General features: G+C 44.9%; 3 protein-coding genes and 1 non-coding gene across 10 annotated transcripts in view; 2 read left to right on the top strand and 2 right to left on the bottom strand.

The window, feature by feature from the left end:
* The first annotated feature begins 1687 nt into the window (after positions 1-1687).
* LOC109853753 (ras suppressor protein 1) lies at positions 1688-3994 on the top strand. The gene is made up of 8 exons (XM_020426145.1): positions 1688-1922; positions 2443-2493; positions 2577-2697; positions 2794-2912; positions 2996-3078; positions 3172-3286; positions 3371-3503; positions 3656-3994. The coding sequence occupies exons 1-8, from the start codon at positions 1775-1777 to the stop codon at positions 3738-3740; spliced, it is 855 nt and encodes a 284-aa protein (XP_020281734.1). The 5' UTR covers positions 1688-1774; the 3' UTR covers positions 3741-3994.
* A 238-nt stretch (positions 3995-4232) lies between these two features.
* Trnas-gcu lies at positions 4233-4314 on the bottom strand. The gene has a single exon. It is a non-coding gene; the product is annotated as a tRNA-Ser (tRNA).
* A 239-nt stretch (positions 4315-4553) lies between these two features.
* On the top strand, positions 4554-6903 carry LOC109853766 (tubulin alpha-3 chain-like). Its single transcript, XM_020426161.1, has 5 exons — positions 4554-4761; positions 5010-5226; positions 5362-6191; positions 6281-6444; positions 6548-6903. The coding sequence occupies exons 1-5, from the start codon at positions 4759-4761 to the stop codon at positions 6666-6668; spliced, it is 1335 nt and encodes a 444-aa protein (XP_020281750.1). The 5' UTR covers positions 4554-4758; the 3' UTR covers positions 6669-6903.
* Positions 6904-8891: 1988 nt separating this feature from the next.
* The window catches only part of LOC109853800 (protein neuralized), a 52676-nt gene continuing 45756 nt past the window's right edge, over positions 8892-15811 (bottom strand). For 6 of the 7 annotated variants that reach the window (XM_020426250.1, XM_020426251.1, XM_020426247.1 and 3 more), the window contains exons 2-4: positions 13177-13343; positions 11921-12489; positions 8892-11250 (exon numbers count right to left, since the gene is read on the bottom strand). In XM_020426250.1, coding sequence (XP_020281839.1) covers positions 10137-11250; positions 11921-12489; positions 13177-13343 — 1850 coding nt within the window. In that variant the 3' untranslated portion in view covers positions 8892-10136. Of the gene's footprint in view, positions 11251-11920; positions 12490-13176; positions 13344-13967; positions 14285-15811 lie in introns of those variants that run through there. The other variant, XM_020426248.1, reaches the window with a different exon arrangement.

Below are 15811 nucleotides of genomic sequence, written 5' to 3' on the forward strand. Positions count from 1 at the left end.
ATCGGTTTCAATTGGATCCACAAATTTTCGCTCGAAGCAACCGAGCGGATCGGATCATTCGTTATAAAGGACCACTGTATGGAGGACAGCGGCGCGTTGTGCGGCGCGCCCGCGAGCGTTGCGTTTGGAAAGGCGATTGGTTCTCCTCTCGTTGCGGTAACGAGATTTGCTTTTTCCGCGCCGGCGCGGCGAGACCGGTCACGGCGTCAGTAAATTGACCGATAATGTTGCTTAGCACTGATTGCCGGATAGCAATGATGGATGCTCGAAGAGGTGGGCGCCCCCGTCGCCGCCGTCGCCGCCGGTCGCGAGCGAGCGAACGCGCGGCCTGTCCTGTCCTTTGCCTTTACGTGTGCACGCCAAGGTCGCTAACCTTACGAGCCCTCGGGTGCTGTTTGGCGCCACACTCTCCTCTCTCGTACACTTTTTAGCCTGCCCCTGTTACCGCGGTCTGCCCGCACCGATAACGGACTGAAAAACCGCGCCTGGGCACGTGTGCGTGCGGAGGTGGAAGCGGGCCATCTCTCGCTCCGCTCCGAGATGTATTTATAGTTTCCGAAAATGTTCACCTTTCTCGATTCTCCCGCTCTCAACAATGTCTCCCGTTCGAGACACTTGTGCAACGCGGAGCTACATTTCCATATGAATTTTTTTAACTTAATGCATAAGCGAGGGCGTGAAGCCCGCGCGTACACACACACACACACACACACACACACGGATACAGAACTTGCTTTTGCCTCGTCGTAAAAATTGTGAGAAAAAGATGGTACATTTGTTATCGTCGATATTCGAGATGTATTTTCTGAATTTGACGAATTAAACGCGCGCCATAAGTACACGAAGTCAGTTGTCCGTAATAAATTTCGATCCGCGCAGCATCTGGCGCTTCGGATTTTATCTCTCTCTCTCTCTCTCTCTCTCTCTCTCTCTCTCTCTCTCTCTTTCTCTTTCTCTCGACCGCGAGTATTTCCTTTTCCCTTGCTATCTTTAATTTCGCTGATCGCATGTCGCCGCCGCTACGCTCAAACCGTCGCGGAATGCGCGCCGCTCCGGTTTCAACCGCAGCGAGTTGCGACGAGTCGCAAAAATTCCGGAACATTATTAAAACCAGTTTATTAAAACCGTGCTGCCATCTCGTGCGTTTCATCTCGCGATATCTTCTGTAATTACGAGCGATTTATTAATGCGCAACGTGCTGATATTAGACACATTTATATGTTGATCGATCTTCTTTCTCGAAGTTTCTTTTTGCCGGCGAGTAAATTTCGTTGTTGCGAACGCGTGTGCGGGAAAAATGTTCTCTGTTGAAAAAAGTTTTCTTTTTTTTTTTTCAAGACGCGGGTTTAACAAGTTACGTTTTTTTAGTGTTAAGTGATTTGAAATAAAAAACAAAATCATTGATCATAATATTAATTATACTTTACGCAAGAACGTGTAAGAGAATTACTCATGTGCGAAGCTGGTGGTCCCTCCGTGCACAAAAGGCGGACGAATTTCGTCAGATTTAAATTTCACCTTAAAAATGCAAACGTTGCGAGAGGAAGGAAGGAATTCAGTGATAAGATCACAATCGGCGTCCGAGAGGTACAGGAATCGCCATCTGACGAGCAGGGAAGAGAGATCGGCTCCGTCGGTCAGGACGACAGAGGGAAACAGAGTGCGCCGGAGTCGAGCGCGCGCGTGACTCACGTGCGGTGTTTCACGCGTGCGCTCGACTCGGCACGAAGTTGGTCTCTCCTTTCTGACGTGCTGCTAGGCGATTGCGCGCGCAATGAATCAGACCGCGCCAGTATCGTGTATTCCTGCGGGGAAGATGTCAAAAGCGAAGAAGGTCCTGGACGAAGCCCGAGAGATCCAAAATCCCGAGCTTGATCTCGCGGACAAGGGCATCGCTACGTTCGAGGAGATGCCGGGATTACGTGAGTCTCATCCACGCCCTTGCGCGTCGTCTCGCTCGAGCATTGCCAAATTAGGCAACTTGTCGCGGCTGGTTTTTCGGAGCGATATCCGCAGCGCAGCCATCTGCGCGGTCGCGACCACGTGGGCGTGACGGCGCGCGCGCTCCCGCTCTTTCCATTTAAATTTGACACTTGCCGCTTGACACGTTCACACAACATTTGCGTTTTCTATCGGTAAGAGTTGAGTCGCTCTCGGAGCGATTAATAATGTTCTTTTGGTAAATCGGCCGATCGCATTGCATGATTTACCGAAGTGATATCATTAATCGCTTTGAGAGCGATTTTAATTCGTATACAGATCGAAAACGCTAAAGCAAATACACGCATTAGAATTTCGATTGTTTTAACATGTGTTTTCTATATTTTTATTTGATATTTGTGTTTTGTTTTCTTTCTTAAATGTACATTTTAAACTATTTTACGAGAATAACAAGTACTATCGAAAATAAAAATCGGACATTTCCGCTTTATGATGTTTCAGTGAACATGATTAATATAACGAGGCTGACGTTAAGTCACAATAAACTTCAAGGTGAGGAGTAGCTTAATTTTTTTTTTTTTTTTTTTTGCATTCAATCGATTCACTGTTATCAACAATAATGATTTCCGTTGTAGCTGTACCACCGGGTCTCGCCAATCTAGTCAATCTAGAAATTCTGAATCTCTTTAACAATCACATCACCGAGCTGCCGATCTCTCTGTCGCAAATGCCGAAGTTGAGGATCTTGAATGTGGGGTCGGTACAGGTGTTTTAAATAACACGCATGCGTCTTAAAATTTTACGACGCGTGTCGCAGCACGAAAATTTATCAGAACGCTTGACTTCCGACAGAATGAACCGATTGGACGTGCTTCCTCGCGGCTTCGGCGCGTTTCCGGTTCTCGAGGTGTTGGATTTGACGTACAACAATCTGAGCGAAAAAAATCTACCCGGAAATTTCTTCATGATGGGTCAGTCGCGCATTAGCGTTGTTAGATTGATCGATCGATTTGTGTGTATTCGGCAAATTACGTTAATCTTCCCTTTTCTTCAGAGACCCTGAGAGCGCTCTATCTCGCTGACAATGATTTCGAGTATCTTCCGCCTGAGATCGGCCAGTTGAAAAATCTCCAAATTGTAAGAATTTCAAAAGATTAGTTTTCTGATTTATGAAAAAAAAAAAAGAAGAAATAATCTTGTAAAGAAATTCTCGACTGAAATGTCTTTTAGCTCGTGCTGAGGGAAAACGATCTGATCGAATTACCGAAGGAGATCGGGGAGCTGGCTCGTCTCAGAGAACTGCACATCCAGGGCAATCGCTTGACGGTTTTGCCTCCCGAAATAGGTAGATGGAAGAAAAACGCGATAAGATCAAATAATATACATGTATATATGTAGCGGAATAAAAACTGCACAATCCGTCTTACAGGAAACTTGGATTTAGTGAGTAACAAGGCGGTGTTTCGCATGGAATTCAATCCGTGGGTTACTCCGATCGGCGATCAGCTGCAAGTGGGAATATCTCACGTCATGGACTACATTCGTTCGGAGACGTATCGATAGTAGGTGTTAATCGTTAGATGAGAAAAGATTACATTGCAGAGCGATTTTGCGAAATTAAATCTACAAAACACACGTTTTTGCTTTGAATTTTTTTTTCTTTAATTTTTACACTTGTCGCTGATAAATATTTTGCTACCGTCACTTTTTTCAGTGTTTATAATCGCCATCAAAGCGCCAAAGGTCCGCCACCTCCCATTGAGAACGATAAGAGCAAGAAGATCTCCCGTGCCCGTTGAGACGCGTGCGATTTATTTTTTGCATTATTTTGACCAAATGTGCTATTTTCTATTAATATGTTTTTTTTTATGAATATTTTTATACGCCATATACTGCCAATAATATATTTAGTATTTAAATTAACGAATTCAGGATTGAAATGTGCCTTATTAGTCAGAATTGATTTACGATAAGAGACGCTATATAACGCTTTTTAATCAATAACGTCATATTGTACAATTTTTACTTAAGTGTACATTAACTTATTATATACGTAAATATATTATATATATGTATGTTATATGTCTATTTATATACATTATATAAACTGCGAACTGTGTAGTTCAAACAATATATACACATGAAACAGTCAATGTCTTTAATATTTTTTATTGTATATGGAAATCTTATTACACGTAAAAATTAGAGTACTCTTATTAGTTTTTTTTTCATTGCTTATATTTGTAACGAACTTGAAAAAAGTTTCTTTGGAAAAAGAAAAAAAATTCGTTCGACGAGGATGGGATTCGAACCCACGCGTGCAGAGCACATTGGATTAGCAGTCCAACGCCTTAACCTCTCGGCCACCTCGTCCTTCAGGAAGCGTGTCAAAAATGCACTTCCTGCATGAACGAGAATTTCATACACACACACACACGCATATGCCTTGCGTCGGATATACATTTTTCGATTTGTATATAAGCGTTTGCAAAACATGACGCTCCTTATCTATTATATCTTATCTTAAAAACTTAAAATAATTAAAAACGCGTTTTAATTCATTGGCATCGAGTAATGCGTAGTATTCAATATCACGTGTCCTACAATTTTGTAATATCGCGGTAAAAAAAAATCTTTGTTTGAAAATTTCATTTTCAGATTCTTGCATTGTCGAGTTGAAATTCGTCGTTTCTCCGGGCAACGAAAAGAAAATCGCGAAAACAACAAATCGTCTTGTCAATCGTCTTGTCAAACATTCCCGGTGCCGTGTTCGTTTATCCCACCTTCTCCGTCTGCGAACGCTAATAAGTTCTCAAAATGGCAAGTATCGTAATTTCCGATCTCTTGGAAAATCTTTCGTTGCATTTTTCTGCTTCGTTAAATATATCGAATTGTTTATACACGTACACATATCGCACCTGTAGCGTGTAATTCTTGATATTATATTTACTCGGGAATTATAATAAAAGCAATGACATTACACGTCGGTTTACAAAAAAAAAGTAGAATTCATACGATATGAGAAACAGTTTCGCGACGAGATATGCTAATGAATCGAAATGATTTAGCGCGAAGTACTCTCGATCCACATCGGCCAGGGTGGCGTGCAGATGGGCAACGCCTGTTGGGAGCTGTATTGCCTGGAGCACGGCATACAACCAGACGGTATGCTGCCGCCGCAAACCTGCACGACCGACGAGGGTTTTCAGACTTTCTTCAGCGAGACGGGCGGCGGAAAATACGTACCTAGAGCTGTCTTCCTCGATCTCGAACCGACGGTGATAGGTGAGTCTTTGGTCTCCTTTTTTTTCTTCTTTCTCCCACTCTCCCCGTTCCCAGCAATCAGCGTGTATACGCATCAAACCGATATTAAAGCATCGTATCAATATGCCAATTTCGCTAATCTACGTACGCACGTAGACGAAGTACGCACGGGAACGTACCATCAGCTGTTCCACCCCGAGCAGCTGATCTCCGGCAAAGAGGATGCCGCGAACAATTACGCGCGCGGTCACTACACCCTCGGCAAAGAGATCATCAACCTGGTGCTGGACAGAATTCGCAAGATAGCCGACATGTGCAGCGGTCTGCAGGGTTTTTTGATATTCCACGCGTTCGGAGGCGGGACCGGATCCGGATTCGCGAGTCTGCTGATGGACCAACTGTCCAACGACTACGGGAAAAAAGCGAAGTTGGAATTCGCCATCTATCCGTCGCCGCAGATCTCCACGGCCGTTGTCGAGCCGTACAACGCCATACTTACGACGCACAACACGCTCGACAATTCGGACTGCGCGTTCCTCGTTGACAACGAGGCGATCTACGACATTTGCAGACGCAATCTTGACATCGAGCGGCCGACGTACACGAATCTGAATCGTCTGATCGGCCAGATCGTCTCCACGATCACGGCGTCGTTGAGATTCGACGGCGCCCTCAACATCGATCTAACCGAGTTCCAGACGAATCTCGTGCCCTATCCCAGAATACACTTTCCTTTGGCGACCTACGCGCCCATCGTGTCCATCGAGAAGGCCTATCACGAGCAGCTCACCGTGATGGAGCTCACCTCGGCCTGCTTCGAGCCGGCCATGCAGATGGTCAAGTGCGATCCGCGAAGAGGCAAGTACATGGCCTGCTGCTTGCTGTACAGAGGCGACGTTGTGCCCAAGGACGTCAACGCCTCGATCGCGATCATGAAAACAAAGCGATCGATACAGTTCGTCGATTGGTGTCCGACAGGCTTCAAGGTTGATCGTTTATGGCAACATTTTTGTTTTCTCGCGATATCATCGTTGACGTGATCTTATTCTTTTGTTTTTGACAACAATAATAACAGGTAGGAATCAATTATCAACCGCCAACCGTGGTACCGGGCGGCGATCTGGCGAAGGTGCAGAGAGCCATGGCCATGATGGCGAACACCACGGCGATAGTCGAGGCGTGGAGGAGGCTGAACAGAAAATTTGATCTAATGTACAGCAAACGAGCGTTCGTTCACTGGTAAACTACGTCGAGTGTTTTATTTCGCAAAATTCTCGCTCAAAAATATTGAGCGTCGCGCATTTATTTTCATTCGCGAAATAATTCGCGCGCAATCTGTCAGGTACGTCGGCGAAAACATGGACGAGAGCGAATTTAGCGAAGCCAGGGAGGATCTGGCGGCGTTGGAAAAAGATTATCAGGAAGTCGCCACCGATACCGTGGACGTCGGAGCCGAGGAATAAGATTTTTGGATACCTTCCGAAAGGGACTTGTGGCGCAACGGCGTGCCACAAGAACGCGCGGTGGGATAAACGAACGTTTTATTTACGTTTGATTGCATCGTTTTTTTCTTTTTTTTTTACGAGATTTTTACATTGTTTTTGTTATTTTCTTGTACACGTGTTTTGTATGTGTGTTTTGTTTGAGACGTATAAAGTTTTACACGTGCTTTGTGATACAATAAATAGATAAGAGACATTCGCGCTTCATGTGATTTTATCGAGTTGGGAAAAAATTTTGGAGGGGGAGAATTAGATTAGATCAGCTTTTTTACTTGCGGTGTTTTATTTGTAGTTTTGGGAACATTTTCCCCGAGCTCAAAAAAGAATAACAAAATAAAAATACATAAAAGAAAAATAAAAAATAAAAATAAAACGCAAAGATAACAAAGAAAGGATAAAAATATAAAAATAAAAAAAAACAGAAAAAAATAAAAAAATAAAATTAAAAATTACAAAGATTTTGATAACGGATGATTGCACAGTCATATTTTGAAAGTACACATACAATAATACGATATCGCCTTCGAGGATATCTACTGCGGTCTGTTCCAAACATCCGCGGACGAGGGAAAAGGAAGAAGATTTTTAAATAGAAAATGGTCAACGAAACAGAGGCAACACACAAGACAACGTTCGCAGATATATTATATATAGGCTTTTTATTGTGTAGAACAATACGCGACTGCGCGAATTATATTACATATGTATAAATTTTCGTCGGCATCTTTACATCACGGTCGAAGAAAAACTCTCGCATCACATATACATAAGAATTTTCTATGCAAATACACGGGTGTACAAAATCGCGTGTGTGTAAAATGGTTTTTTTTTGGGGGGGGGGGGTGATTTGTGCGCGCGTTACGCCTTATGTATCGTGAAAGAATCTAAAGATATTGCAGAAAGAAAGAAAGTTCGCAACAGATCCCCCAATTCTCGCGAAATACAAACGCTAAACTCTCTGAAAATAATATATCGAATTAAATAGAATGATTAGTCACGTAGTCATATGATAATAATAATAATAATGATAAAGGGCAGTAGTAAATCAAAAAATAGAAACGTAGAGTAAATGATCGAGACGCGGCCAAGCTGACGACAGACTAACACGACAACCAAACACGCTGTGATCACAACAATAACGATGACAATTATAAACACTCATAATTATTATCAAGCATGTCTTTAAACTCTAGCTTTTTCTCTCTTTCTCATACACTCTCTCTCTCTTTCGCTCACGCTCACTCGCTCTCTCTTTCCATTGTCGCTTTATCAGAGCGACATTTTTGGAACCGTTCTCGTGCCGTTTGATCATACCAATAAAATGATAATCTAATCTTTATTAATTTTTTTTGTTTTTTTTTTTGTTTTTTTTTCAATAGAATCTTGGACGCGCCAGATTTTGCTGGCAGACGCGCGCAATAACTTGCATGTCTCCTCTTCTATAAAATTTCTCGGTCTCTCCCTTTGTTTCTATTCCCTCTTTTCGCGCTTACTTACAAAGAAAAAGAAAAAGCTTTATCCCCGTCTTTTTTTTTTTCATCGCACTTTTCTTTTTTTTGGATTGGCAGACTCGCAAATCCGCCGCTCGCTGGACTAGAGATTTTCACTACAGCTTTATTGCGCATCCGTTATCATTACATCCGAGAGAAAAAACTTTCTCCTCGCGTTAAAAATTAATTCCTTGAAGGGCAGACACCTCGTTCCTTTGGCTCGAAAATCGTTTCGCCGTTTTGTTTTTGTTTTTTTTGAAGGTTTTTTTCTCAATTGTGAAAAAAATTCGTCGTTCGAAGGCAAATTACGAAGTAAAATACGGACGATCGTTAGCGACACCAAGCGTGGCATGTGGACAGCCTCGTTCGTACCAGATGGAAGCAAGGTTTAGATTCGGATCACAGCTCCCATTGACCTTGACATTTCCAATAAAGACTCAATGTCCGAGATACATTTTCACCTCGAGACAAAATTTGTTTCACACAGAGCACGAGACAACACGTGTGTACAAGCCATTGTCTTTCAAGTTATCTTTATGTACAACCACTCGCGTCAAAGAGAGCAGATAACAAGAAACAATAGGCAGGAAATGCTTTAGGATCTTTGGTAAAACCTCGCCTGTCAACGTAGACCGCGCGTTCAGTTATCATCCACGACGGAAACGCGTGAACGAGATAAACGAGTGTTTAATTGTTTTTTTTTTTTTTTTTTTTTTTGTATATCTCCAGTCACGTTTCCATCCTCCACTAAAGCACAGAGCAACAAAGGTCCTTTCGAACGAGCTGTCCAAATGTCCCGGGGCATCCAATCGAAAACACAATTCGTAACTACGTAATCACACGAATCTTATTAAATAATAATCACGCGACGAAACAGTGACTATATGTGTGTTCCAATTCGCCAACCATCACTATAATCGGCGGATATAAGTAAAATTAATAGTGATCGTGGCAAACGAAGCTCGCAAATAATGAAGACTGTTACAATGTACGAAAAAACTAGTAATATATATATAATTAATATCAATAGTTACTAATATATAATATATAATTAATACATATAATAATAATAATAATAATAATAATAATAATAATAATAATAAAATAATAAAGGCTGGAAGAGTAGTATGGTAGTAGTAAAGAGTTATAGTAGTAGTAATAGTAGCAATAGTAGTGATAGCTCAGAGCGATAGTAGTAATTGGTAAAGGTAATTAACGATTATGTGTCGCTTTGTGAAAATATCTAAAATCGATCTCTCTCTTTTGTCGATGTCGCATGAGGTTTCGCACTCACTCACCACCACAAGCATGTTACCACTCGCACACAACAACAGACTGGCATACTGGGATATACAAAGCAAACTCGACCAACTATGTAGCGGTTTGTCTATCTTTCTCCCTCACACACATTCGTTCGCATCCGCGGCGATACATCATCCGCTTTCTCGCTTGGATCAATTACGATGGCAGTGATCGCGATGGTCCGTCGTGTCCAATCTCGCATTGACACGTTAATTGACAGCGACGCGATCTCGAAAGACGTCGCGAACTACGTAATAAATCTAACATGGCAGAAGTTTTGGGGCGAGAAAATTCTTTGTATAGAAGATCTCACTAAGGAGCTTTTCTCTCTCCCTCCCGTTTTTGTCTACTTAATTTTCTTCACGAAGAAGAGAAACGCTCCGCATTTCAGTAGAAAAAGATACGATAGTCACCGTTTTTTGTATAGTGCAAAAGTGAATCATCATCTTCGCGCAATGATCGGCAAGACGGGTGATGAAACGCGGCGGATTCGACGCGGAAGGAAACGAAGACGACGGAAGCACGGTGACGGACGCAGCTACGGCAATGGGAACAACCGGGAAGACGTCCGCGCTCTTTCTATCCCCGTTTGTATCTCTCTCTCTCTCTCTTTCTCTCTCTCTTAGTCCTGGATTGTTCAGGACCGATAAATGCGAATGACATCGCGAATAGGCGCCCGGCAGAGCGGACAGTGACCGCCGCCCTTGCCACGCCACTGCTGAATCGCGCAGGTGTAGCACATACACATGTGACCGCACATATAGAGCACGCTGTCGATGCTGCGCTCGTAGCAGATGGAGCACTCGCTTGGCTGGCCGGCGAGCGTTGGCTGCAGGCCTTCGCTCCACTGTTGCAAGTGCGATGACGTCGCGTGCGACGTCAACGTGCCGTCCAGACTCTGATAGGTCACAGGATCGACGTACGTGGATGAACCGGTGCTGGCCATAGTACCGGTTAACGGCGGCGAGGATTGTCTAGACGAGCCGGGATGTGGAACTGGCGCGGGCGAAGCAGCTGCGGAAAGATGCACCGATTGCGACGGCGGATTTCTGTGCGCCGCGGACGCGTAAATCGGCTGTGGTGTGGGTGGCGGGGGTGTCGAGTAACCAGCCTGGGGCGGGAGATTGACAACGAGCACAGTTCCGCCGCCTACGGCAGGCTTGAACTGCACCATCTCGGAGAATCTGGACAATTCCGTGGCAGCGTTGCTGTGATTTGTGTGTTGTTGTTGTTGTTGTTGCTGAACAATGGTGGCCGGCGAAGGGTTGCTCTGACGTTGCCGCGGCGGCGATGTCGGTCTGCTGGCCAGCATTCTCACCCTTTGAGTGCTACCGTAGGCATCTACGAATGCCCATAGTTGAAGACTCTCGTCTACATGCATGACGACATTGGGTGGGCCACCGTTCTTGCTCATCTGCACCTCGCCGTAGTGCGTGACCGTGAAGGCGATCTCGTCGCCGGGCTGCGGACTGGACGCTACATCTTTGGAGACTACCCAATACTCGGGTCGATCCAGCAGTAGATCGCTGTCGTCCGGCAAATCCTCCGCCGTGAGACGTGCTGGATCGCACGAGGTCAGGCCGAGGGCAAGAGCGCCAACGTACATTGGCTCCGTAGAGAGAATCTGCACGACTATCCGCTCGCCCAACAACAACGGTCGACTCGTAAATGCGTAGCCATGACAGAATTCCGTGTCGGTGCGCGTCGCCACGCACTGTTGGTTGCTGAAGCGGATGTTCCTACCCCGAGTGCTGCGAAGAAAGAAAATCAGGAAACGGTTAGTCTTGGTGGCACTCGCTTGCTAATGACGGACATCTTGAGAAAGTGGACAGCAAATTGGTTCTGTGCGACTGAACGATTCGCTGCGCTGGCCAGAGCGATACGTTTATTATAGTCCAACGACTCTTTCGATTGTATTGGGTTGCTCGAACGTATCGTAGCGTTTTTTAATCAAATTTGAAGGCTCATTGTACCAACTAATTAAACTTTTGTAAAAGCTCACATACGATTCGATGTTCTTAATATTTGCGTGATATCTCATGTGTACATGTTTCGGACATGTGGCGCCATCTATACGATAATGTCATTTGTTGGAGAACTCTACGAACTTTGCGAACAACCCAATGTCATAATCACTCGAACATAATATTGTGACTGTAAAGCAATACAAAACTATTGCTAATCTGACAATTTTTAATAAAAATCCATAATTGCACAAGTGAAATTTCAAAGCTAGGAATATTTCAAGGAATAAATTAAATTGATTTTTTAAATCGCGACTTAAATCAGCTGACTCAAAAACTGACGAGCCAGCGAGCGAGAGTGCAAGAACCTTTTCTAACAACGCGGCATTACGCATCGGCTAGTCCCAGATCAAGTGGGTGAAACGCGAGTAGACGACCCAACTCGCTCGATACTCACGAGTGGAAGGGCAGAGGAGTGAAGATAACGCCGGGGGGCTGAAACCTGAGCCCGGGTAGCTCGACGTCAGGCTCGTGATGAATCGACATGCTTTGCATGGACGGCACGATGATTCTTTCGACGTCCCGACCGGCGTTGCTGGCATCGTCCATCGCCGAGTGCCTGCTGTGTTGCGCGTTGTCCTCGTTGCTGTGGTCGGCACCTCGGCGGATGTTGTTGAAGTGCTGGCGATTCGGATCGACGAACTCGATCGCCGTGCTGTTGCCGTAAACGTCGATAATCGCCCATATCGGACCCCGGGTCTCGACGCCGCTGAAGAAGACGCCTTTCTCTTCGCCATTCACGCCGAAGTGCACGTCGCCGGCTGACGTGACGTAGTAGAAGAGCACCGCGTCCCTTTCAGCGAATCTCTCGGCGAGGGCCTTCGCCCAGTAACCCGGTTTGTTAGTCAAATCGGGACACGCGTACCTCGGCAGACCGCTCCGTAGGTTGATCGGATCGTTGCTGGTGAAGCCGAAACGAATGACGCCGCTCCAATTATCGGATATCTCCAGGAACTTCACACAGACCTGCGTTTTTACGCAAAAAGAAACCAATTTAAGTCGAGTGTTTAACTTTCGTTCCGCAAGAGTCTTGCGAAATTTTTAGAGAAGCACCGATCGATCGATCCTAAATTGGTATTTTATATCCGAGGCATCCTCGCGCAAATTAATTACATCTGATTGATCATCCCACGCGCGATACGTCGTAACAATTTTACATCCACGCGCGCGATTAGCTCTGATCACTCAAATATATAGAAATAAAAAAAAACACATGTCCCGAACACGCTTAGTAATAAAAACGACCCGTCCACGTCTCTTGATAATAAAAATCGTCTTCGTGTACTTTGCGAATTAATTCTGAAGATCAGCCGCCTCCTTCTCGAGAATCGTTTAGATCAGCGTTTAAGCGCGCGGTTATACGATCCACTTGTGTTACCTAACAACTACGTAACGGACGTAGTTAAGCTCGCGTAGTAACCGCGAGAGCTCGTAATTCCGACTTGTGCGAAACGATATGCAGAAACAACGTAAAAAAAAAAAAAAAAAAAAAAAAATAGAGTCGCGCTCGCGATCGCGGTCTGTTTTAATATTCGAGGAATGCGCGGCGGCGGTTTCTCGAGCGAAACGAGAGTCGCGCGGCGGTTTCCCACAATCGCAGCGGACTGCTGACTTGATGATTTAAGCGGCGCTTGTGATCGAGGAGCTCCTCACCTTCTCGCCCACTCGCACGGGTCTGGCGCTAAAGGTGACACCCTTGCAAAAGCTCTCGTGCCTCCGGGCGATTGTGCCGCCATTGCACAGTCTGATATTGTCACCGTGCACATGATGAAACGTCAACGGCGGCAGGTTGTTGGTACCCGCGTTCGATGATCTGGGAGCTGCAACAGAAAACGACAATGTTTCAATTAGTTACAACGAGCGATTAGTATACATCGTAGCTTAATCATCGCGAATTTATCTCGCCCGCTTCGTAAGGTTTCGTAATAGCGTGAAGCTGTAACGGGCATGAGAAATATCTGTTTTTTTTTCTTTCTTTCAAGATCGCGACAATTGCGAGATATTAAAAAAATAATTGTACAAAATCCAAGACTTGAACATTTCTCTTTTCTTCCATTCGAAGTAATGACGCGCAATATTTCACTTCGACGTCGATGGAACAAATTACTTGTATTCGATATGCTAGTCAGTGTGTCAACGTGAACATTCCGTCGCTAATAAATTATTTCGACCTTCCCGACCGCTCGTTTCGCGTAGGCGTCGAACTGCGAAAGCACATTGGATTTCTCTTTTTTCTCGATCGAACGAACGCGCGGCACGAAGTGCGGCGCAGCTGAAGGAAATATAGGTCGTCCACGTAGCGCGCGGTCGGAAAATTCACTCTAAGATATATAATGTAGCCACTCTTCGGATGTGGAACAAAGAGGTTCTCCGACGGAGTTGGGCGCGAGGGAGGAGCGGAGAGAAGAATTCGATCGGGGAACTCGAATGGGCAAAAGAGGCACCTCTCGTCGGGGCTCGTCGAGCGTTTCCACTCCGGCATCTCATAATGCCAGTTCGCCGATCCGGAATGCGGGGACGCCGCCAGGATGCTTCCAGGCGATCGGCGAAGACGTACGCGTCAGCTGGTATTAGCATGGAAATAGATTCCTGAAGAATTGCAACGAGTTTCTTCCCCTCGAACTCGATCGCAATCGATCGTGTAATTTCCCGTGTAACTATAATTAATTAAATGTCTTAACACGCGCGCCAAGACTATCTCTTCGGAGATATTCTATCTCTGTTTAATTACTTTATCGTTTGCAAACACATTCACTTTAATTTCATCACTCGCAAATAGAACAAGCGACGTGTTTAAAGAAATTTGACATGTTGCAAATTTATTTATTTAATTATTTATTTTTTTTAAAGAATATAAGAAAACAAAGAGAGAAGGAAGAGAAATGTCTCTTCGGGTCTTTGTTCGCGGGAACGTCTCGGGATTCGATTTTGAAAGCAAACCGCGGGAGATGCCACGCCGATCCGCGCGACCGGCGTTCGCGAGCGCCCGGTTCTTACTGACTGATCGATATGCCGTGGCGCGTAGCCGATATCGTACATGCGCACCGGAAACCGCACGTTTCGTACCGGAAGCGAACCCGCACGAACGCTAAGTACGCGCGCAGCGGACGATCCGCTTTCTCTGCAGAACGGATGCGGCACGAAACTGCGTTAACAATAGCCGAAAGAAGGAAGTCGATTTACACTTTGGTAACTTTATCTTCTTCCTCGATAAGAAGAGCGAGCGAGGCAAAAGTAGAACGGTTACGCAATTTACGTTCGAGCAAATAATAATAATTATTACCAAGCAAGTTGTTATTATCTCGGTTAAATATTCAAATCGTGACGGAGAAATGTGTGTTGGTCCGCCACAATGCGGAAATGCAATTTCCGAGTGCAAATCATTGTGTGACGTTTCAATTTTGCATGTTTCAATTTTGTGTTTCCTCTCGTTGTATAAAATATTTATGAAGTGTATAAATAATATCAAGTTACATAAAAAAATACATAGACACTTTATTTATATATATATATATATATATATATATATATATATATTTTACACATATCTCGAAAACTAGAACAAACGACAGAGTTTGCGATTTACGGACAACAATCCCAGCGCTGCAATTAATCCGCTAATGAACCGCAACAACTCGGCGTAGCCGTCAAGATCGGTTGAATAATCGCGACTTATCGATGCGTACCGGTAAAAATCGCGAACCGTTCGCGGTGTTTCTCACGCTCTCCTCCTCCCTTCCTCGCCCCGGTAAAGCGCGAGCGCGCGCGTATTAGGAAACGCGCTCTCTGCGCTAATTGTAATTTCTAATTCCGCTCGCCGAGAGCGACAGAATGGCGCTTTTTTTCTTCCTCCTTTCCCCTTTCCCTTCCGCCCCCCCTCTCGCCCGTTCTGGAACCGTTACGGCGCGTTGCGGCGACGTAATGTGGTGTAAGAAGTAACGCGCAGGATATTTCCAGGATTTTTATGAGAACTATCTCGATCCCGTCGTCGTTGCTCGACGCGAGGTCGTAACTCCCGCAAACGGGGCGATTGCGTGCCGCAACATCGCCGCTTTGAAAAAACCACTCCCGTCATCCGTTCTTTTTAACTCGTTCTTTCTTGCGTACGTAGTTTTTCGTTCAGTCACCCGAAAGAATCGTTGTCCGCTGTGAGGCAACGTGGCGCAATCCGGCTCGAGAGTTCTAGACGGAGAGCTGGCTGCATAATTTTTTATGTGACTCGGTACAGTCCTAATTTTTACTAGAAAATATTCAATTACTATCGATAAAAATAAAATTCGCTTGTCAG

Source organism: Pseudomyrmex gracilis, unplaced genomic scaffold (genome assembly GCF_002006095.1).
Source record: "Pseudomyrmex gracilis isolate BER0280 unplaced genomic scaffold, ASM200609v1 scaffold_54, whole genome shotgun sequence".
In the NCBI taxonomy this organism is placed as follows: Eukaryota; Metazoa; Arthropoda; class Insecta; order Hymenoptera; family Formicidae; genus Pseudomyrmex; species Pseudomyrmex gracilis.